The sequence below is a fragment of the Hyla sarda genome, chromosome 2 (assembly GCF_029499605.1).
Source record: "Hyla sarda isolate aHylSar1 chromosome 2, aHylSar1.hap1, whole genome shotgun sequence".
NCBI lineage: Eukaryota > Metazoa > Chordata > Amphibia > Anura > Hylidae > Hyla > Hyla sarda.
This window is the reverse complement of record NC_079190.1, coordinates 322,828,134-322,853,494: the sequence shown is the minus strand read 5'-3', so window position 1 is coordinate 322,853,494 and position 25,361 is coordinate 322,828,134. Positions and strand designations below refer to the sequence as shown.

Genomic DNA, 25,361 nt, shown 5'->3' with positions numbered 1-25,361 from the left:
AGGTGACGTTTCAGGCACGTGGTGCATCATCCCGCCAATCAGAGGTAGCGGTGGAGAGGTGTTACGTTCTATGTGCCGGTAGTTGTAGGCCCTCGTGAGTTAGCATCTGTGGTCCTTGAGGTTTGCACGGAGTCCCATCTCATCATGTTTCTGACCCGGTCTGAGTATGACAGGTGAGTGTGAGGGAACTGGAATAGGAGAGTGGGGAAGATGCGCTCATCCTATGGGGCCTGCTGAATCATCTCTATGCAGCATTAGAGATAGGAATACAATGCTTTCTTTTGTGCCAGCCGAAGACATTGGTCATTTTATGTAATGTTACTTTTTCACTTTTTATGAAAGTTTAATGTAAGCATTGGCCGTTCAGCTTCTTTTTTGGAGGTTTGACCCCCAGTGGTTAATAAGGCCAAACGCAAATTTTTATTTATTTTTAACCATTAGACTTCAGCAAAATGCTGATCTGACAAACTGTCAGAATGCAGTTTTTTTTTTTAGTTTTTTTTTATAGCAAGACTATTGTGAAGTCATGTTTCATGGTTTAAAAAATAATAAAAAAAAACTGCATGAATATACCCTAAGGGTTCATGCACGCCATGTTTTTGCAATACATTTCCCGTATCAGGTTTTTGATGAAAAACGGATTCCTCGAAACCTGACTAAACTGTATCAAAACGTGTGTATAAATTTTAACCCATATACAGTTAAAAACCTTATACGGTTTGAAAAATGATGTCCGGTTCCATCTGTTTTTTAAGAAACTAGTGTATATGTGTTTAACTTTTCACTCCATTTTGAATAAAGTTTCACTTGTTTGATTGAAATTCCAAGAAAAAAAACTGTGCAAAGTAAAAAAAAACGTATGGTGAAAACCTGATGGAACCATATGCACATAAAATTCTGTACAGTTCCCATTGACTCCCATGTTAAAAAAAAAAAAAAAACCTGTATACGGTTTAATACAGTTTTTCACCCGGACCAAGAAACGTGGTAGACTACAGTTTTGCGTACGGGTAAAAAACTGGACAAAACCATATGAGATGCAAAACGGACTAAACCGGCTGATGCGTTTGACATACGGTTTACAATGTTAAGTCAATGCATATGGTTTTCTATACAGTTCCATACGGGTTTTAACTTGAAAGCGTATACGGAACTGTATAGCAAAAACGTGGTGTGCATGCACCCTAAGGCAGTGGTCTTCAAACTGTGGCCCTCCAGATGTTGCAAAACTACAACTCCCAGCATGCCCGAACAGCCGTTGGCTGTCCGGGCATGCTGGGAGTTGTAGTTTTGCAACATCTGGAGGGCCACAGTTTGAAGACCGCTGCCCTAAGGCCTGTGTTCACATGTGTTGGACTTGACATGGGTTTGTACCTAGCTTCTGTGTCCAATCCGCTTGCATCCTAAATAATGGATATGCTGTGGATTTACCGGCGGTGATAATTAGTTAGCATGGATTTTTACCTCTGCACAGGAAAGGTATGTAAAATACTCCATCCAATCACAGTAGGGGCAGAATACATGACTGGGACAGCTGTGGTGATTAGAGATGAGCGAACGTACAGTAAATTCGATTCGTCACAAACTTCTCGGCTTGGCAGTTGGACTTTTCCTGCATAAATTAGTTCAGCTTTCCGGTGCTCCGGTGGGCTGGAAAAGATGGATACATTCCTAGGAGACTCTTTCCTAGGACTGTATCCACCTTTGCTATCTGTGACCCTACCCTAAAGGAGATTTCCAAGATAAGATTATTGATTAGAATTAGAGATGAGCGAACTTACAGTAAATTTGATCCATCACAAACTTCTCAGCTTGGCGGTTGCTGACTTTTCCTGCATAAATTAGTTCAGCCTTCAGGTGCTCCGGTGGGCTGGAAAAGGTGGATACAGTCCTAGGAAAGAGTCTCCTAGGACTGTATCCACCTTTTCCAGCCCACGGGAGCACCTGAAAGCTGAACTAATTTATGCAGGATAAAGTCATCAACTGCCGTGCCGAGAAGTTCGTGACGAATCGAATTTACTGTAAGTTCGCTCATCTCTAATTAGAATGTCAGATTTGAAAGGCTCTTTGTTTATGTCACCCCGTACATCTGCGTGCTGTACACTGGCACCACTGCCCCTTCAACCAAGGGTTGGTCCCCCACTAATGTAAAATCTGTGGTCTATCCTATGACTAGGCCATAAATGTTCTTATCTCAGAAAACCCCTTTTAAGCAAAGACATTTTACAATATTGGGCCTAAAAATATCTTTGTACTGTTCCGATCAATTGTACTTGTACTACTTTCAGTTTCTGTTGTAACCATATATATATATGTATGTGTGTGTATAATGCATATATGTGACTTTCTCCTCTCTCTCCTTCAGGGGGGTGAACACCTTCTCTCCAGAAGGCAGGCTTTTTCAAGTAGAATATGCAATTGAAGCTATAAAGGTAGTTATCATTACTTTCTCCACCTTCCTTTGTCTTTATGAATGTGAAAGTGAAAGTATTTCTGCAAGTCACCCTCAGAGGGTTTTTTTTTTTTTTTTTCTTTCTCCTGACATGGGGAGTGTGTGTTTGTTCGTTCCAGCCTATCCTGATGATGTATATTTTATTTATTTTCATTAAGCCAGAAAACCCCTTTGGCCCTCGAGCCTTTGAGTGTATACAGTTTCAGAGTCCAACATTTCCTTATTTTTTTTCTTTTGTTATGTTACTGTAAAAGCACACTAGTGTGCCTTTCCTGTGACATATATCATTATACTTTACATTAAAAAGCTTCCCTGCGGGTCCGTTTCTGTCAGGAAAGTTTTTGCTGTGTGTACATGAGATGTCTAAAATCCCATTACTTTGCATGTACTGTAATCTGCTGTGAATATGCCATGCACCTTTTCATGCCGAAAATCTGCAGCATGTGCTTCTAACTAGAGATGAGCGAACTTACAGTAAATTCGATTCGTCACGAACTTCTCTGCTCGGCAGTTGATGACTTTTCCTGCATAAATTAGTTCAGCTTTCCGGTGCTCCCGTGGGCTGGAAAAAGGTGGATACAGTCTTAGGAGACTCTTTCCTAGGAATGTATCCACCTTTTCCAGCCCATCAGAGCACCTGAAGGCTGAACTAATTTATGCAGGATAAGTCATCAACTGCCGAGACGAGAAGTTTGTGACGAATCGAATTTACTGTAAGTTCGCTCATCTCTACTTCTAACCTAAGAGGTGGAGTTTTTTGGGAACTGGCACTACTTATCACTATATGACAGAAGGAATGAACAGCCTCGATTATAGTGTTTATGATATGCTTTGTATTATGCAGCTTGGCTCCACAGCTATTGGTATCCAGACATCCGAGGGAGTATGCCTTGCTGTCGAAAAGAGAATCACCTCACCTCTGATGGAGCCCAGCAGCATTGAGAAGATTGTAGAAATAGATGCTCATATAGGTAAATCATAATATATCCTTTAAAAAGAAAAGCCACAATGATTTACATCACTATAATAGAGGATCAGGTTTTATTCATTACATACAATAGATGCTGTGTGACAGAGTTGTTCAAGTGGCTCTTGGCCCCCCTGCAGGGCATTAAAACAGAAAGAGCTATACTCACTGACCCGATCTCCTTCAACATTCATTCCGACATGGCCTGATGTTTACCTCTTTCTGCTTTCCTCTTGACGTGTCGGAATGCCAGCTTGGCCAAGCACTGGTCACAGTAGCAACCTAGACAACTCCTTAAACTACAACTATTTATGTCCAACAGGTTGCGCCATGAGTGGTCTGATTGCAGATGCAAAGACATTAATTGATAAAGCTAGAGTTGAAACCCAGGTAAGAACTGCTGTGTAATCCTAATTCTGTATATATTTGTTTGCATCTTTTACTCCTTGTTTCTAACGTAGTCTCACTTTGGACTTCTAGAATCACTGGTTTACATATAATGAGACAATGACTGTAGAGAGTGTCACACAAGCGGTGTCTAACCTAGCATTACAGTTTGGGGAAGAAGATGCTGATCCAGGAGCAATGGCAAGTGCTACATATGGGGCTATAGTTGTAATATGCGTATAAGTTCTAATATTTGCGTAAATAACAATTATTTTTGTTTTAGAGTCGACCATTTGGAGTTGCTTTACTGTTTGGAGGAGCAGATGAGAAAGGGCCTCAGCTGTAAGTTGCATACATATAGTTGATGTGTGTGTGTATATATAGACTAAATTTGTATAACTGGGATTTTTAGACAAGTTAAAATATTTATTGGATTTAGGATGACCATTGTATGTTGAGACCATAACTCTAGTAATTGGTTCTAAAGCCCCAAAATAGGAAAGAAAAGAAGAATAAGTAATACAGATACAGCATGTCCTTACATATAAAAGTAAGAAAGAGCTGCTGGAAGCTGTAAATCACTGTCTATGTAGAGGACAGGAGCTTCTTCAGGGTCCTGTACAGTACACGCACACAGTCTTAATAACAAAAAGGAGCCACCCCCACCTAGTGTCCAAAGGAGCAGCTAAGGCCTCGTTCATATTGCCATCCGACTCCGCTATTCGGAATTCTGTCAGCAATCTGGCCAGAAGGGAAGGAGTTTAGCAGAGAAAAAATAGTGCAAGCACCATTTTTGTTCTCCCGCTAAATTCCTGTAAAATCACTGGATCACCGACGAACCCTATGCTATCGAATGATCCGACTCGTTATAGGGTCCAATAGGCTAAAAGAAAAAAGCCGGTTTTGATAAATCTCTCCCAATAACTTTTAGTTTTCCTCCACAGTCTCATATTAGGGCTTTTCTCTGTGACCAATTGTACTTTGTAAGGGCACTTTTTATTTTACCATAAAATGTTTAACACAATGAAAAAATTATTTGACAGAATTTTTACAGCTATTGGGGGTTTACGGTTTTACGTATTGCACTTTTACATGAAAATTTACAGGTTCTCTTTATTCTGTGGGTCAATATGATTAAAACGATGCCCATGAATACATGCTTTACTATTATTGTACTTAAATTATTTTTTTTAACAAAATAAGTTTTAAATTGACCTCTGCTGACCCACAATACTTATATTTTTCATATACTGGGCTGTATGATGGCTGAGGGTTTTGCGCCATGATCTGTAGTTTTTAAAGAGTATCTTTCACTAAATAAACTTTCCTAAACTAACTCAGGCTATGCTTCCTAACACTCCTCCCACCCTTAGAAAAAATTTCAGAGCTTTAAAAAGCTCTGGATCATACCTTTTTATTCTTGCTCATATAGTGCAGTCTCAGCAGGCATGACATCACTGAAGCCTGCTGGTGGACCACTTCTGCCCTCACATCGTTGCAGCGCTGTGATGAATAGAAGACCTCAAGCTCAGTGCAGCATCTTTCAGTCTGTGTATCTTTCAGTGAGGCACTGTTCAGCTTTTTCTCTGTGCAGCTTAGTATGTGCCGACCTGTGGCTAATAACGTGCGGCACTGATCGCGGTGCCGCGCGCTATTAACCCTTTAGATGCGACTTTAAAAGTTGATCGTTACGTCTAAAGTGAAAGTAAACCTATTACGGCTAGCTCAGTCAACTGGTCGGGACCGCCGTGGCTAAATCGCGGCATCCCGAACAGCTGGAACACAAAGAGGGGTCCCTACCTGCTTCCTGTGTGTCCGATAGCCGAATGACTGCTCTGTGCTTGAGATCCAGGCATGAGGAGTCAAGCGGCAGAATCCTCAATCAGTGTTATCCTATGGGATAACAATGATCAGTGTGTGCAGTGTCCTAGCCCCCTATAATAGTTAATAAAGATAATTTAACCACTTCCCCAATAAAAGTTTGAATCACCCCCCCCCCCCCCTTTCCCATAAAAAAAACCCTGTAAATAAACATGTGGTATCGCCGCGTGCGGAAATTTCTGAATTATAAAAATATATTGTTAGTTAAACAATGGCGTATGCGCAAAAAAATAATAATTGTGTATTTTTGGTCACTTTTTATATAATGAAAAAATGAATAAAAATAAAGTCTGATCAATGTTTTGTCTGACCAACAAAAATGGTACCGCTAAAACAGAATACGGCACAAAAAATTTGCCTTCATACCGCCCCGTACGCGGAAAAATTAAAAAGTCATAGGGGTCAGAAGATCACAATTTTAAACATATACATTTTCCTGCATGTAGTTATGATTTTTTCCAGAAGTGCAACAAAATCAAACCTATATAAGTGGGATATCATTTAAATCGTATGGACCTAAAGATAAGGTGTCATTTTTACCGAAAAATTTACTGCGTAGAAACGGAAGCCCCTCAATTTTGTCGCACATTGAGATATATAATATATATATATATATATATATATATATATATATATATATATATATATATATATATATATATATATATATATATATATATATATATATATATATATATATATATATATATATATATATATATATATATATATATATATATATATATATATATATATATATATATATATATATATATATATATATATATATATATATATATATATATATATATATATATATTTTTTTTTTTTTTTTTTTTTTTCGTTTCACTGTAGATTTTTGGATAAAATGTCTGATGTCATTACAAAGTAGAATTGGTGGTGCAAAAAATAAGCCCTCATATGGATTTTTAGGTGCAAAATTGAAAGAATTATGATTTTTTTTTTAAAGGTGAGGAGGAAATAACAAAAGTGCAAAAAACGGAAAAACCCTGAGTCCTAAAGGGGTTAATGACAGTGCCCATTTGACGGTACCACCTTAGCATATATTTGAGTGTTTGGTAGTCGTTTTTTTTATTTATGTATTTATTTTTTGGGATGTGATGTAAATAAAAACCAGCAATTTTAGACTTTGCAATTTTTTACTTTTATGCCGTTCACCACACGATATTAAAACATTTTTATTTTAATAGTTCAGACATTTCTGCATATGCCAATACCACATATGTTTGTTTATTTAATTGTTTTACTACTTTGTTAGTGCCAGAGGGCAGACCAGGCGAGAAGATAGCAAGAGCCAGTCAAAAGACCTCCGACAGCCATTTTTTTTTCTCATTGGACCCCCAAAATTGCGCTGCGTGTGGTCTGAGTACTCCCTGTTTGTTTCACAACAAAAATATATATATTAGACTGCTGAATAATTTAAGATATTCTACAATTTTAATGGGTTTCTTTATGCTTTCATAACATTTTAGTTTTCGGTTAATAACTGTTGCAATGTTCTTCTCATGTCCTACAGTTTTCACATGGATCCTTCAGGGACTTTTGTACAGTGTGATGCTCGTGCCATTGGCTCTGCTTCTGAAGGGGCACAGAGTTCTTTACAAGAGGTCTATCATAAGGTGATTTTAAAGCAAATTAAATTCTCTGTGCAATATAATCATCATGCACCAATGTATTATAAATATACAGAATTGTCCTAACTAAAACGGTGTGTGTATTAAAAGGGTATTTCTGCATTAAAAAATAACAAAACACATTATATATTTTATATTGATGAGGCTGGGTTAAAAACTACACTGCCCAAAAAAATAAAGGGAACACTTAAACAACACAATGTAATTCCAAGTCAATCACACTTCTGTGAAATCACACTGTCCACTCAGGAAGCAACACTGATTGACAATCAATTTCACAGGCTGTTGTGCAAATGGAACCGACAACAGTTGGAAATTATAGGTAATTAGCAAGACACCCCAATAAAGGAGTGGTTCTGCAAGTGATGACCACAGACCACTTCTCAGTTCCTATGCTTCCTGGCTGATGTTTTGGTCCCTTTTGAATGCTGGTGGTGCTTTCACTCTAGTGGTAGCATGAGATGGAGTCTACAAACGCCACAAGTGGCTCAGGTAGTGCCGCTCATCCAGGATGGCACATCAATGTGAGCTGTGGCAAGAAGGTTTGCTGTGTCTGTCATCATAGTGTCCAGAGCATGAAGGTGCTACCAAGAGACAGGCCAGTACTTCAGGAGACGTGGAGGTGGCCGTAGGAGGGCAACAACCCAGCAGCAGGACCGCTGCCTCCACCTTTGTTCAAGGGGGAACACTGCCAGAGCCCTGCAAAATGACCTCCAGCAGGCCACAAATGTGCATGTGTCCACTCAAATGGTCAGAAACAGACTCCATGAGGGTGGTGTGAGGGCCAGACGTCCACAGGTGGGGGGTTGGGCTTACAGCCCAACAACGTGCAGGATGTTTGGCATGTGCCAGAGAAACCCAAGATTGGCAAATTCGCCACTGACACACTATGCTCTTCACAGATGAAAGCAGGTTCACACTGAGTACATGTGACAAGAGTCTGGAAATGCTGTGGAGAATGTTCTGCTGCCTGCAACATCTTCCAGCATGAACTTTTTTGCGGTGGGTCAGTAATGGTGTGGGGTGGAATTTCTTGGGGGGGCCCCACAGCCCTTCATGTGCTTGCCAGAGGTAGCCTGACTGCCATTAGGTACCGAGATGAGATCCTCAGACCCCTTGTGAGACCATATGCTGGTGCGGTTGGCCCTGGGTTCCTCCTAATGCAAGTCAATGCTAGACTTCATGTGGCTGGAGTGTGTCAGCAGTTCCTGAAAGAGGAAGACATTGATGCTGTGGACTGGCCCACCTGTTCCACAGACCTGAATCCGATTGAGTCCATCTGGGACATCATGTCTCGCTCCATCCACCAACGCCACATTGCACCACAGACTGTCCAGGAGTTGGCGGATGCTTTAGTTCAGGTCTGGGAGGACATCCCTCAGGAGACCATCCACCACCTCATGGGGAGCATGCCCAGGCATTGTAGGGAGGTCATACAGGCACGTGGAGGCCACACACACTACTGAGCCTCATTTTGACTTGTTTTAAGGACATCACATCAAAGTGTGACAGCCTGTAGTGGGGTTTTCCACTTTGATTTTGAGTTTGATTCCATATTCAGACCTCCATGGGTTGATAAATTAGATTTTCATTGAAAATTTTTGTGATTTTGTTGTCCGCACATTCAACTATGTAAAGACTAAAGTATTTCATACGATTAGTTCATTCATTCAGATCTAGAATGTGTTATCTTAGTCTTACCTTTATTTTTTTTTTTTTGAGCAGTGTATATTTTACTAGGCCCAGTCTCCTGCAGATCCCATTTAGCTGTCTGGTCCCCTGAACCTCAGTGTTCCTGCTTCTGTTGTGTCTCGCCTCGGCTAATGATTGAAATCTGAAAATCTGCAGTTGTGGATCTTGCTGTGGAATCGTAACTGTAGGTTTATTACAGAATGTCAGCTCTCTATTAACGTCAACAAGGAAACTCAGTGTATCTGTAGCATAAAGTGACAATTAAAATCTGCACCTCCAGATTGAGTGGATTTTCTATGCAGTGTGTGGCTATTTCTACAAATGCCATCCAATATTTGAAGGGAAACTCTTCTATGAGGCAGTTGTGGTATAAAAAATACTATCTTGCTGCCCCGCTGATGCTCCTATTGGTCATTTATTCTTCCTGGTTCCTGGCACATGCCAATACCACTGGACCAGCCTGCTCAGCCAATCATTGACTAGAGATAGGACAACGCTGTGGTCACTATTTGGCTGAGCATGGCAGTTCCTGTGGGATCAACACACAGCAAGAACCAGCAAAAGCAGAGAACCAGGAGCATTGGTTCTGCAGCGGAAAGGTACCATGGTAGGTAAGTGTAGCTTTCCTATTGTTTTTACGGTACCCCAATCTTTATAAAATTACCGCTATTATTGTTTAAATCAGCTATATTTAAAATGTTAGCTCTTATGTGTTTTGCTTTTAAGTCAATGACACTGAAAGAAGCCATCAAATCATCACTCACAATCCTAAAGCAGGTGATGGAAGAGAAACTGAATGCAACAAACATTGAGGTAGGTTTTTCTTTCACAAATATACTGAAATGTGCTCATCAAAATTTCCTGCTAAATGGTTTTAAGAAAAAAAAAAAACTCAGGAAAAAAGGGACATAAATCACAAAAAAAAAACCCAGAAAAAATGGCACAGTTACTGATACAAGGGCAGACTAGACACCCTTTCCCATTATGATGTAGATCAGCTACAGTGCTATATAGGGGGAGGTTTGCACTGGTGCAAAATACTGATGAAAAACCACTCACATGCCTCCTATTAATGAGGGGGGTATTTGCTTAGTATTATAGTTGCATACAGATAAGGCATAAACAGTATTCCAGTTACATGATAGTGTGTAGTGCACCATGCTGGCTTACAACCTGTTAGTGACGCCCATACTATTCGATCAGGTGGGTTGCCCAGCATCTTCTATGTGCACCCCACAACGCACTGACACTCTGGCTTCCCCAGCATCACAAGGCCAGACCACATTACAAAAAAATATAAATAAAAAAGCAAAGCTCTCAACCCACGTCAAGGGTCCTCAGTCTCTTGCGAGTCCCTACACTCGCCAGAACATGTCAGAAGCACATAGGTAAAGAAATGACAACCTTAGTCTTGCCTACAAATGCTCGCAGCTTAGGAAAAAAGATCAGTGAACTTGGGTCAATAATGGCATCTGAATGTAGATTTAGTGGCTGTTACTGAGACGTGTGTGTGTGTTTTATTTTATATTTTTTCCAATTTTTATTAAGACTTTTTTTTTTTTTCATATAATAAACAAAAAGACACAAATTATGTCAGTGACCCCAAACAGTCAGCAAATGACATTTAAGAGCACAAAAATGAACTACTGAGTATCAGTATAGGTACACCACAAGTAGCAGGAACAGCCCTTTAAAAACAGGAAAATAAAAAGATAAGCACTCCACCCCTCAGGATTGTTAAAACTAGGAGCATCAACGCCCCACCAGTCACTAAACAGATACACAGAAGTCCCACAGGCCTCATACACGGGAAAGGGGGGGGGGGGGGGGGGGGGGGGGAGAAGTACCATATAAAAACCACAGGACCAACATAAAGGACAAGTCACACGACCCAAAAGGGAGGGAGGTAAGGAAGGGAAAAGAAAAGGAGGGGGGGTAGAGGTCATATGAAATAACAAAGATGATTATGGGGGTTGGCGGTCAGAAAAGCAGTCCCAAGGTTCCCACACAGAAAGAAACGAAAGAAAGGCATATAGTAATTCAAGGAAGCTGTAAGAGATTCCAGAGAGCGAATCTTGTGTATACGGGCTAGCAATTCCAGTTCAGAAGGAGAAAGGGTCTTCTTCCAATTTTTGGCTATGAGGGTTTTCATTGCCAAGACTATGTGCATGAAAAGCTTGAAAGGTTTCTTAGATAAAGCCCTACGAGACAGGTGAAAAAGATAGTGAAGAGGGTCTAAGGGGACCAAGATACCCAAGACTTCAGAGAGCAAATATTGTACCATACTCCAATAGTCCACTATAAGGGGGCAGGACCAAAAAAATATGATAAACCGAGCTTAAACTCACACCACAGCGCCAGCACTGGGGAGGGATAGTAGGATTTTGCTTATTCAGCACCTCCGGAGTATGGTACCACCCCATCCACATCTTATATTGTGTCTCTTTGTACCCTGTGCACATAGAGGCCTTAGATGCACATTCCCAAATAACTTGCCATTGCTGGATAGTAATGGTTGTATTCAGAACCTCCTCCCAACGACACATGTAGCGATGCTGAGGAGGGTCAGAATCAGGGATGTAGAAGAAGAGAGTAAATATCAGAGAGAAGTCCCCGTGCCTGAGGTCCATTACGGCATAACCTTTTAAAACCGGTGGGCCAGGAAACAACCACTGAGCGCAACAAAGAGGTGATATAGTTCTGGAGTTGTTTGTAATGTAACCGCTCGGACAGAGGGAGCCCCCTGCGAGAGACCAACAGGTCAAAGGACAGGAGAGAACAAGAGAGGGGATCCACCACATCAGCAAAACAAAATAGCCCATGAGAGTCCCACTCATTCACTATACCCGAAGACAGACCAGAGGGTAAGTCAGGGTGGTAGAGAAAAGACCGCATAGGTGAGAAAGGAGGGAAAAGTCTAAACTTCCTACAACAGTAGCCCCACACATACCTAGAGAAGATATAGTACCCAACAAGGAAGCCAAAGACAATTCAGGGGGAGGGATACACTATAGAGTATTAGGATGTATTGGGGCCAACCACAGTTTTTTTTTTTTTTTTTTTTTTCTAGCTCCATCCAGCGACTGTAGGCATGGTAGGAGGACCACGCCGCCAGGTGGCATAAGTGTGCAGCCCAATAATATTTAGCGACATCAGGGACCGCAAATTGACCCCCCCGATCGGCTGGCAATCCTTACGGACATCGGGAGGCGTTGCCACTTCCCACCCCATATAAAACGAAAAAACAGCTGAGGGCAGAAAGCGGTACACAAACCAGTAGGGTTTAAAAAAAAAAAAAAAAAAAAATAGAGCAATCGTCCTTTTCACTGCTGCTATACGACCAAAAATGGAGATATACTGCGACCGCTACTTCTCCATGAGAGACCTAAGCTCACGAAAGAGAGGGAGAAAATTTTGTAGAATAAAGAGGAATAGCAAGGCGTTATATGGATGCCCAAATATTTAATAGCAGGAGGAGACCATTTAAAAGAATAATCGGCACGCAAAAGGGAAGAAAGAATCAAGGGAAGATTGTGAGGGAGAGCTTCTGATTTAGATAAATTAACCTTATAACTAGAGTCCACCCCATATTCATGAAGAACCCGATAGAGATTAGGTAGAGACAGCAAAGGACGGGAAAGAGTAAGCAAGACATCATCAGCATATAGACAGATCTTAAATTCTCTATTGTGAAGGGCAATGCCAGAGATATCCGGGTCCCCCCGATTCATAGCAGTGCAATACATAGTGCAAAAATCAGTGGGGACAACGGACATCCCTGGCGAGTACCATTGAACAAAGGGAAAAGTCAGAGAAGGAGCATGAGTAAGTTTAAAAGTCAGTAGGAGAAGAATAGAGACCCTGCAGTTCAGTTAGGAAGTTACCAGTGAAACTTCTGTAAAGTAGCAAATAGAAATGGCCACCCCAGCCTATCAAAGGCCTTCTCAGAATCTCCGCTCGATGAGAGAATTCCGTCTGGCGATCGCTGCCGAAAATACTTCACGGCTAGGGCCGCGGGGCACTGAGCCGTCACCATTGATGGCTATGCAGTGCTCGTGGAATCCGCGCAAAGAATGAACATGTTCTTTCTTTGCGCGGAACAGATTCCGCCGCTAAAATTCTGCAGTGTGAAGTTCACACCGCAAAATTCTGCTCGCAGAATTCCGCCCGTGGAATTGGAAGTGTAAACGTACCTTTTAGAAGCAAGGCTTACTCAGACCCCCCCCCCCCCCCCATAAAAGAGTGAAAAAGGGAAACAAGCCTAGGCAGAAGGACAGAAGAAAAGGTCTTATAGTACAAATAAGTAAAGCCGTCTGGGCCAGGGGAGCGACCCGTAGGAAGAGACTTGAGTACCTCCTGAAGTTCCTCAGGGGTAATTGGGGCATTCAAAACAGCACGATCAGCCTCAGACTAAGTTGGCAACCCACATCATGAGATAGGAGTCAAGTTCCGCAGCTCGCTCCACAGGGTCAGAAGGAAGTTGAGAAGGCAGGGAGTAAAGGTCAGAGTAAAACAAATATACGGGAAATATAAGGTGATAGTGAAGAACACCTGAAGAATCCTTTTAAGGCCGAGGTGGACAGAGTGGCTGCACGGTCCCTTAGTCATCTGGCCAACATAGTATGGGCCTTATTACCTTTCTCATAATATCTCTGTATAGCGTACAACAATTGCCGCTAAACTTTATGAAGGGCAAGCTCACCCAATTGGGCCCAAGCAGCCACCTAACCTAGAGAACCTAGAGAGTAGAGGACAGCAGGAGGGCCTCCAAGTGAGCTATGCGCGCTGTTAGCTCCCGAGAGCGAGCCATGGCATCACGTTTCAAACGTGAACGGAGAGCATAACAGTGCCCATGGGCAACCGATTTATGGGCTTCCCAGAGGATGGCCATACAGCGACAAAGCACGAATATGCTGGAAAAGAGAGGGCAAGCGCAACTGGGCAGGAATGGAAGGGGCACCGGTAAGAGAGTGACTTTCCAAAGAGGGTGAGAAGACAAGGGGGCGAATATTTATGAAGTCTAGCCAAAACTCTACACAAGAACGGAGTGTGTGAGGAGTTAGGAGCGTAAACATTACAAAGCAAAAGCAAGGCAACCCCCAACGTACCCTCCACTACTAGGTCGACGTAAAAACCTGCAGCGGGCACAATCTAGTGATGAGGATAGCAACTCCAGCCACTTTCCTATCAGAAGTAGCAGAAAAGATCTGAGGATAGAGGTTTTGGAGAAATTGGAAGGATCCAGAGTGGTTAAAATGTGTCTCCTGAAGGAAAACAATATCCGCACCCAGCGTAAGTAACTCCTGCTGCCAAAGGCGCTGTTTAGGGGGGAATTAAGGCCCTTAACGTTCAATGACACACACTTAACCATCTTGATGTGGTAGGGAAATAAAACACTAATAAAGATTCACCCAAAAAGCCAGGAGGACCACCCAGGAGAACCAAATGAAGGGAGCGCCAACCAGTCCGCTGCAGAAGAGATACGTACAGGAACCTGGGGGAAAAAAAGGGGAGGAAACAAGAAAGGGACACGAAGACAAAAAGGGCCCACCATACAACAACAAGGTGATTGAGGACAAAATACAAAAACAGATCACAAAATGAACCATTGACCAATTGGTCAATGCAGAGGCCAAGACCAGATGTAAGAACAACTTAAACATGGATCCCAAAGAGATCCAGACCATTGTTAAAGCCTCTGAGGGGGGAAAATGGGAGAACGCCATCAGAGAACAACCACACAAAGAATAAACCTCCCATCCCGAGGCCATGCCAATAGGACACATGCATGAAAACTACAGGTGACCAAATATGCATAAACAGGTGAATCATATAAACAAGCAAATAGTATAGAACATATTCATGTAGCTGAAGACAGGGGGGAACTGAAGTCCAAAGAATGCATCTGCAGCATAGGAAAATAAAGAAAAAAAGAGCAACACAGGCACAGGTGACTTAAAGCAAATCAGGTGAGAGTCAATCCCCTATATTACAATTCCGGAATCAACTCCATAGTCTGACTATGAGGACACTCCGAGGAGGTAGACTTCCTGGAGGAGTCATGCTTATGGGGGTGAACAAGGAAGGAACTGGCAAATCCAGCGCAGAACAGAAGGTCAGCAAAAGATATCAGAACAGCAGAGTGTCCATCCCTAGCATTCAGGACAAATGGAAAGTTCCACCTGTAGGGCACTTGATGGGCGAGTAAGACTGCATGGAAAGCATCCGCCATTTCCTGAGGGTGAGCCAGGAGAGATCTTAGAACAATTGAATAGGGGCTCCACCAAAGTCAAAATTCCTCAATGTACGAGCTTTGGCCATAATCACCTCTTTGAGCTGGAAATCATGGACACAACAAATGACCTCCCTAGGGAGACTGTTAATGGGCTTGGGGCGGAGAGCCCAGTGGGCTCTATCCAGTTTGATTTTATGAGAGGAGCGTTCGCCTAAGATAAGGTTGAATATAGCTTCCAAAGTCACATGGAGATCCTCCTCTCGGGTTGCTTCGGGGAGACCCCCTCACCTGTATGTTGTTACACCTCCCCTATTATCAAAGTCCTCCACATGACCATGCAAATCGCTGAGGAATTCCGTTTGGGAGGCAATAGTAGACTGGAGTTGAGTGAAATAAGCCCTGGTAAAATCATGTGCATCCTCCAATCCTTCAACCCTGTCAGAGACATGCTGGAGATCCTGACAGAGGGAGGAGATTTCCGCCCTACATCAGCGTGTAAGGAGTGGAAGTCCTCTTTGGTGGGAATTTGGGATAAAAGCTGAGGAGATGGAGCAGGCACCCCTGAGCACTCCAACTCTGCATCAGACATAGTGTCCCACAGCATTTTACCATCCTGGGGCTCATGAAACTCTGTGGTAGCAGTGTGGCCCCTCTGAGAAGAGAACTTTGGGGCCCCAGCGTTAAGTCCGCTGGTTGCCATAGCCCTGTGTGGCTTGGGGGGTTCTGGCTGAGGTGTGCAAACGGGGAGGTCTCATCCGAGGGACATAGAGGGGAGGCAGGTGGTAGGGACCAGTCCCCTTGCAGTGGAGATGGCCCAGCTGAGGTAGCCAACAGCGCTGGAGAGGGGGCCTCAGGGGTTTGAAGTCCAGCTGGAGGTGTCAGAGTACAAGGAGGAGGCAGTGAGGAGCCTTGCACCACCCCAACCCAAGATGGCGCCTCACAGTGCAGGGGTGAGGAGATGACCAGGACTCCCAGCAGGGGTGAGGAGGAGACTAGGACTCCCAACAGGGGTGGGCTGAGAGCGCTGCTAGGAGGAGAGCCCATCTCCCCAGATGTTAGAGTGGCAACTCACCGAGGCTGGAGGGATGGCCAGAGGCTCAGCGCACTACAGGTCAGTAGTGGTGGGAACTGCAGTGAGTTCCAGGGGATCCGCCGCTGTGCAGGGAGGAGAAGGCCGGGTGACAGCGAGGTCTGTGACTGGTAGTACCGGTGCGGGGGTAAGGGGTGCTCTGGAGACCAGGCAGTCCCGCGGCCCCTGCAGGGATGATAGTGGAGGAGCGGGCAGGTCACGGACCAGAAGAGGAGCGGGTCCCACGGAGCAGGAACGAAGGCCGGGAAGCAGGGCCTACAATGGTGGACGAGCTGTGCAGGCTGGACCTGGAGGGTGCCTGGAGGTAGCGGGTGATGGCCCCCGGAAGGGCAGAAGGTTGCCGGTTAGTGGGAGAAAGCTTTGCTTGCCGTCGGGAGGTTCTCCCCATCTAGAATGGCCAGGTCACAGCAGTAAAACAGCTAATTTGTAGCCTCAGGGAGCAGGAGCGAGGTCAGTGTACAGCCATCTTGTTTGGCACCAGGCCATGCCCCCTCTGAGACATGGTTTAATGAAAGTAATGACTGGGACATAACCATACCAGGGTTTTTTTTTTTTTTTTATATACAGAAGGCAGGAAAGGGGAGGGGTGGCCATGTATGTGAAAGATAGCATAAAATCGAACCTAATACAAGTTAGTGAGGCCAACATAGTCAGTTTGGGTTACATTGCAGTTTGGTAATCAGTAACTTGGCAGTGATACCAGATATGTTCACTCACTTATTTCTTTTTTTACACTTATTTATTTTTATGGAAAAAGGCAAAATGGGGGGGGAATTTATATTGGGGGAGGGGCTTATTCACTTTTTCTTTTCTTTTTTTTTTAAACCTTTTGTGTACACTTGTATAGTCCCCATAGGGGACTATTTTATAGTAATCACTCGATTGCCTTTACTGTTTAGTTCTATGCATAGGCATAGTACTATACAGTAAAATATGGGATCTACTGCTCTGGTCTGCTCGATTGTATACCAGAGCAGAAGACCCCAAGATGGCGGTGGGAAGCAAGTAAGAAGACCTCCACCCGCCACCTCGGGTGATCCGATCTCCGTGGCAGCACTGCGGGTGATCGGATCACCCGTTTAAAGTGCCTCAAACCCGCAGTTGCTGTGATCTGTATTGATCACGGCATCTGAGGGGTTAATGGCGGACATCAGCACGATAGCTGATGTCCGCCTTCACTGGCAGGTCCCTGGCTGCTGATAGCATCCGCGACCCGCCGTGCATGATGCGAGCACCGATCCAGTGCTCAGTCATGTCCATAAGGTAAATTTACGTCGTGGTGCATTAAGTACCACCACACCAGCATGTACATTTATATCCAAAGTCCTTAACTCCTTGGGGACGGAGGGCGTATGCATATGCCCTCGCGTCCCGTCACTTAAGGACGGAGGGCGTATCCATACACCCTCGGCATTTCCGATCACTGCCACTCGCCGGGCGGTGATCGGACCGGGATGACTGCTGATATCTATCAGCAGGCATCCCGTGGCAATGCGACACCCCCCATGTCGGCGATCGCAGCAAATCGCAGGTCAGTTCAGACACCTGCGATTTGCCGGGATCAGGGCAAATCGGGTCACTAGTGACCCGATCGCCCGGAAAATAAGACTGATCGGAGCTGTCAGAGCCAGCTCTTACCAGCCTAAAGGATAGGAGCGAGGTGGCAGTGTTGCCACCCCCTCCTATCCCCTGCCATTGGTCGGTCAGGCTGACCACCAATGGCAGGAGGAGGACGGGGGGAGTTAGAGTTCATTTCCTCCGCTCTTGCCACCGATCGGAAGTCGGTACAGAGGGGGGGAACACGGGCGGAGAGGGGGGAGCATGGCTCGGCTTACCCGGACCTTCGGAGGCGGCATCCACGGAGCAGCGGCTGCAGCAGGAAGGGCGGCGGCCGGAAAGTGTGGCGGAGAAGGCTGCAGTGAAGATCGCGATAAGTGATCTTGACTGTGGCCTTCTAAAAGCTGTAAAACTACAACTCCCAGCTACAACTCCCATCAAAAGCTGTCTGGGCTTGCTGCCAGTTGTAGTTTTGCAACATATGGAGGGTCAGTTTGGAGACCACTGTGTAGTGGTCTCTAAACTGTGGTCCTCCAGATGTTGCAAAAATAAAAATTTTCTAACTCTGTGGTTCCCCTCCAGTGTGCCTACAGCTGTGGTAAAACTACAACTCCCAGCATGTACGGACTGTCTGGGAGTCGTCATTTTGCCACAGCTGAAGGTTTGGGGCGCGTACAGGGTACATTCACACGGGCGGGTTTACAGTGGGTTTCCTTCAAGGAAACTTACTTTGAACCCCTGCCTGTGCGAATGTACCCTAAAAACACTACACTAACAAATTAATCAAAATGAAAACACTACATATACACCCCCTTACACGTCGCCCCCCCCCCCCCCCCCCCCCCCAATAAAAATGAAAAAGTCTCATACGGCAGTGTTTCCTAAACGGCGCCTCCAGCTGTTGCAAAACCACAACTCCCAGTGTACAAATTTTGGGGGTCTTTTTCTCCTATTACCCCTTGTAAAATTTCAAAAACTGGGTCTACAAGAACATGTGAGTGTAAAAAATGAAGATTTTGAATTTTCTCCTTCACTTTGCTGCTATTCCTGTGAAACACCTAAAGGGTTAACACACTTACTGAATGTCATTTTGAATACTTTGAGGGGTGCAGTTTTTATAATGGGGTAATTTATGGGGTATTTCTAATATGAAGGCCCTTCAAATCCACTTCAAAACTGAACTGGCCCCTGAAAAATTCCGATTTTGAAAATTTTTTGTGAAAAATTGGAAAATTGCTTCTGAACTTTGAAGCCCTCTGGTGTTTTTTCCAAAAGTAAAAACATGTCAACTTCATGATGTAATCCTAAAGTAGACATATTGTATTTGTGAATCAATATAATTTATTTGGAATGTCTGTTTTCCTTACAAGCAGAGAGCTTCAAAGTTAGAAAAATGCAAAATTTTTAATTTTTTCATCAAATTTTTGAATTTTTCACCAAGAAATAATGCAAGTATCGAGAAAAATGTACCACTAACAAAGTAGAATATGTCACGAAAAAACAGTCACTGAATCAGAATGAAAAGTAAAAGCATCCCAGAGTTATTAATGCTTAAAGTGACAGTGGTCAGAATTGCAAAAAATGCTCCCGTCCTTAGGGTTATAATGGGCTCCATCCCCAAGGAGTTAGGGGTTAACAAATACTCCAAACAATGCATTAATTACATCTTAATCTGAATTGAAAGTAATTAAAAAATGTTTTGGAAATCCTAACAGTTCTCTTGAAATTGCAAAAGAAACTAGAGGAGCTGCAGTGGGAGAATGAGAAGGGGATGGCTTCTATAGAGAACTAGCAGCGGAAATTAGGTCTTCTAGTAGAGGAAATAGCTAAAATGACAATGAAAGGAGAAGTTATCATTATGGGAGACTTCAATCTTCCGGATATAAACTGGAAAACCAAAATAGCTAGTTCTGCCAGGAGTACAGATATTCTAAATTCCCTACTGGGATTATCTCTACAACAAGTGGTTGAGGAGCCAACCCAGAGGGAGGCCATTTTGGATTTGATTTTCTCAAATGGGGATTTGGTATATGATGTTACTGTAGGAGAAAGCTTGGAATCTAGTGATCACCAATCAGTGTGGTTTAATAAAAGAACAGTGAAGGAGTCGCACAACACAAAAACTAAAGTTTTATATTTTAGAAAAAACAACTTTTCAAAAATGAGATTAGTCATAAATGAGTCCCTATCAGACTGGAACGGATTACATGGAGTCCAGGAGAAATGGGACTACTTAAAAGATGCATTATTGAAGGCAATAATGAAAATTTAATTAAATGAAGAAAATTGCATTAGACTTGTCAGTAAAAGCAGAAAAAGGAAGAGACCACTGTGGTACTCAGCAGAAGTTGCCAAAATCATAAAGAACTAAAAGCTAGCATTTAGTATTTATATAAAAAATAAAAAAAAAAAATAAAAAAAAGGAATGAAGATAGGGAAATCTACACGATTAGGCAGAAAGAGGCCAAGCAAGTTATAAGAATTTCTAAAGGGCAGGCAGAAGAAAAACTAGCACAGTCTGTGAAAAAAGGGATTAGATATTCTTCAGATATATAAATAAAAAAGGAAATTAATACAAGGAAGGTATGTAGAAGAGAATAAAGGGCTAATGGTCTGGTTTAATGCATACTACTTTTCAGTTTTTACAGAAGAAAAAGGAAAGGACCTCCATTAGGGAGCAAGACTAATGAATCTTTTGATGCCTGTGTCTTTACAGAGGAAGAGGTTCTATGTTTGCTGTCTACAGTTAAGGCAAATAAGTAACAGGGGCCTATTGGGATACACCCAAAATTAAGAGCTTTGCAGTGAACTAGCAAAACTGTTAACATATTTGCAACACAAAAAGAGAAACACAGCCGCACATCCACAATATGTAACTTGATCTCCTTGCTTCTCAGCATAATTTCAAAAACTAACAGGTTGTTATTATACATTTTGATCAAAAGGTACAAGCCCACTCGCCACGTCAAGGCCACCTCGTTAGATTGGGTCCCTAACCTGACACTGGCGTAGCGCCCGGCGGCGACCACCAACTCCGTGACCCCATGCCCAACAGGGGGAGCGACCCAGTGGCCAGGCAGCCCCACTACTGCCCGACAAAGCCCCTGGCTCCAGGCCACTCCACCCCACAGACAAAGCATCACAGAAACAATGGCTGCCACAGAGAACCCCACCAGCATGAAATCTACCATGTGCTCACTGCCAGAGGACTGGGAGAATGGTAGGAGGAAACCCTTATGCAGTTTCCTGCTAATTAAAAACGACTGGGCCAAATTGGGTGGAGTGGAGTGCTGGCTGTGGAAGAAGGGAGAGACTACAAATGTGCAACACAAAAAGAAAAACACAGCCGCACATCCACCATTTGTAATTTGATCTACTTGCTTCTCAGCATAATTTCAAAACTAACAGGTTGTTAGTATACATTTATACTTGGTCGGGCAGTAGTGGGGCTGCCTGGCTTCTGGGTCGCTCCCTCCTTTGGGCATGGGTTCTTGGAGGGAGTGGTCGCCGCCGAGGGCTACGCCAGTGTCAGGTTAGGGACCCACTCTAACGAGGTGGCCTTGACGTGGCAAGTGGGCTTGTACTTTTTGATCAAAATGTATACTAACAACCTGTTAGTTTTTGAAATTATGCTGAGAAGCAAGTAGACCAAATTACAAATGGTGGATGTGCGGCTGTGTTTCTCTGTTTCTCTTAATGTGTTGCTGTTAACATATTTATTTAACCAATCACTGGTAACGGGAGCCTTTCCGGAAGATTGGAAATTGGCAAATGTCGTACCCATTCACAAGAAAAATAGTAGGGAGGAATCAAGCAACTATAGGCCAGTTAGTCTGACCTCAATAGTGGGGAAATTAATGGAAACCCTATTAAAAGATTTGATTGTGGAACATCTAAACTCCTATGGATTGCAAGATGGCAAACATGTCAAACAAATATTATTTTTTTGATTGGGTGACTAAAATAATAGATGGCGGAGGGGCAGTAGACATATCTAGATTTTAGTAAATTTTGAAGACTTCTCAATAAACTGCAGTCTTTGAGCTTGGATTCCTATATTGTTGAGGGGATTAGGCAGTGGCTGAGGGACAGACAACAGAGGGTTGTAGTCAATGGAGTATATTCAGAGCAAGGTCTTGTTACCAGTTGGGTACCTCAGGGATCTGTACTAGGACCAATTTTGTTTAATATCTTCATTAGTGATATTACAGAAGGTCTCGATAGTAGTAAGGTATGTCTTTTTGCTGATGACACAAAGATATGTAACAGGGTTGATGTTCCTGGAGGGATACGTCAAATGGAAAAAAAATTTAGGCAAACTAGAAGAATGGTCAGAACTCTGGCTATTCAACATCTAATATGGATAAGTACAAGATAATGCAGAATATAGAATATTTGACACAGTCCTGACCTGAGTATCTGAGTAAAGGGATTTAGGAGTAATTATTTTAGAAGACTTAAAGGTAGGAAGACAATGTAATAGAGCAGCAGGAAACGCTAGCAGAATGCTTGGATGGATAGGGAGAGGTATAAGCAGTAGAAAGAGGGAAGTGCTCATGCCGCTGTACAGAAGACTGGTGATACCTCACTTGGAGAATTGTGCACAGTACTGGAGGCCGTATCTCCAGAAGGATATAGATACTCTAGAATGAGTTTAAAGAGCTACTAAACTAGTACATGGGTTGCAGGATAAAACTTACCAGGAAAGGTTAAAGGACCTTTACATGTATAGCTTGGGGGAAAAAGAAGAGACAGAGGGGATATGATAGAGACTTTTAAATACATAAAGGGAATCAACACGGTAAAGGAGGAGAGCATATTTAAAAGAAGAAAAACTTCCACAAAAGGACATAGTTTTAAATTAGAGGGGCAAAGGTTTAAAAGTAATATCAGGAAGTATTACTTTACCAAGAGAGTAGTGGATGCATGGAATAGCCTTCCTGCAGAAGTGCTAGCTGCAAATATAGTGAATGAGTTTAAGCATGCATGGGATAAGCATAAGTTTGTCCTTCATATAAGATAGGACCCGGAACTATTTATAGGATTCAGATTATATGGCAGACTAGATGGGCCAAATGGTTCTTATTTGCCGACACATTCTATGTTTCTATGTTACACTAACATTACATTAAAAAAGGCACATAAATCACTCAAAAAAACAACAACAAAAAAACAGATGAGCCCAGTATGTCAGTGCATTGTGGGGTGCACATAGAAGAAGCTGGGCAACCCGCCTGATCGAATAGTATGGTCGTCACTAATAGGCTGTAAGCCAGCACGGTGCACTACACGTTATCACGTTACTGGCACCCTGTATATTGCCTTATCTGTGTGCAACTATAATACTAAGCAGCTACCCCCCTCATGAGGTGGAGGCGAGGTGGAGTGGTTGTTTATCAGTACTTTGCACCTGTGCAAACCTCCCCCTATATATAGCATTGTGGTTACATCAAAATGGGAATGGGTGCCTAACCTGTACTTGTATTTAACTTACCAGTAACTGTGGCCTTTTTCTGTGTTTATTTTAAATGCTATTTAACCATTAATATTTGTGTTGATGTCTTCTGTTTTTCCACTCTCTTCAGGAAGTAGATGCTGCTTTACTGATGTAAAAAGCTCAGCTCTAATTACTCAGCTGCTATAGAGAGCAAAATGCTTTCTGGATGGAAAGGGGGGGGGGGCTATCCTATGAGCTATTCTGGTTACAAGTGGCTATATTTGGGGTATTGCAGTTGCAGAGATTCTTTGTTGACATCAATCACACTCACAGCAGCTGCTCAGTCCATCTCCTGCTGGTCTTTACCTCCCACTTACTACTGTCGTTCTTTACCCATTTTTTTTCCCTTTCTCTTCAGCTTGCAACTGTAGAACCTGGGAAGAAGTTTCACATGTACTGCAAAGAAGAGCTAGAAGAGGTTATCAAGGATATCTGAGCATCAACTAAAATCATGGTGATTGGACCACAGCTGCCGATTCCTGAGTTGATTTTTCCATGTATTTTTTTCTTTGTTTTTTTTTTTTTTTTGTTTACATAACTTTATCTGTATATAGATAAAGGTCCCAGTTGTCTGAAATAAATTGTTTTCCTATTCTTGAGAACTTTTTTCTTTACTTTGTGGCTGATCACATTTATAATTGTAGGCATTAAAGGAGAACTCCGGGATACAAAACTAAACCACTGTCCTAAGTTCTAAATTCTCCATCTTAAGTAAGACGGGCAGACAACTTAGGCACACAATGGCAGTTTCTCGGTGATATCCCTGAGTTCACTTTGGATATGTTCACATGTTTTATTTTATTTTTTTTTTGTTTTTGTTTCCCGCCAGCTTTAAATATTGTTAACATGAAGTATACCTCCTGAGACAATAGAAAATGGGTACTACATCATGATCAGTGCATGTTAGCCACGCCATGCCCACATGCAGTAGCCAATACCTGTGAAATGTTAAATGGGCACTGTCATGAAATCTAAAAATGTATATGTTGTAGTACTTAAGTACTACAACATATCTCTAATATACTTTAATAAAATAAACCAGTTTAAAATAACTTTTAATTTCTGCCACTAGGGGTCGCCCTCCTAGTGTCCGAATTCATTTGGCAGTGACGTCACTACTGAATTTCGACTCCTTTAACTGCGGTGCTCACTCCTGCCTGTCAATCAAACAGGCGAGAGCGAGCACGCTGATAGCTGGGGCTGCGCGCATTGGCCAGCTCCACTGGCCTCGCGCGCGGCCCCGCCCGCCCCCGTTACCCTGTCCGGAGGCAGCGCGCGCACTCATTGCTGCGCTGATCCTCCGGATGGGTAAGTCTGATCTGAGGTCTTAAAGTACTTTAGAAACAAGTTTGCCAACTACAACTCCCAGCATGCCATGATTGCCATTAGCTGTCAGGCCATGCTGAGAATTGTTGTTGTGAAACAGCTAGAGGCACCCTATTAGAAAAAGAACACTTATGGAAGATGTGTGTATATATACACATATATACACACATCTTCCATAAGTGTTCTTTTTCTAATAGGGTGCCTCCAGCTGTTTCACAACAACAATTCTCAGCATAGCCTGACAGCTAATGGCAATCATGGCATGCTGGGAGTTGTAGTTGGGGAAATAGCGTAAGGCGCCCTATTAGATAAATAACACTCATGCCAGATGTATATATAGTAGAACACACATACACACACACACACACACACACATATATATATATATATATATATATATATATATATATATATAATATGTGTGTGTGTGTTTGTATGTATATGTATTCTCCTATATATTATTGCCATGATATATTTCCTTATAGGACGCCTAATGATGTTTCCCAACTACAACTCCCAGCATTCAGGGATAGCCAATAGTTGTCGGGGCATGCAGAAATTTTTTATTGTGAAACAGTTGGAGACACACTGTAAGTAAAACACTGGGCATATATATAAAACA

At 42.8% G+C, this 25,361-nt stretch overlaps 1 protein-coding gene across 1 annotated transcript; it reads left to right on the top strand.

Moving 5' to 3' along the window:
- The first annotated feature begins 16 nt into the window (after positions 1-16).
- On the top strand, positions 17-23,930 carry PSMA5 (proteasome 20S subunit alpha 5). The gene is made up of 9 exons (XM_056557867.1): positions 17-173; positions 2,366-2,432; positions 3,297-3,423; positions 3,742-3,809; positions 3,900-4,007; positions 4,090-4,148; positions 7,225-7,327; positions 9,761-9,847; positions 23,772-23,930. Exons 1-9 carry the CDS (start codon positions 145-147, stop codon positions 23,847-23,849), a joined length of 726 nt encoding a protein of 241 aa, XP_056413842.1. The 5' UTR covers positions 17-144; the 3' UTR covers positions 23,850-23,930.
- Positions 23,931-25,361: the final 1,431 nt, after the last annotated feature.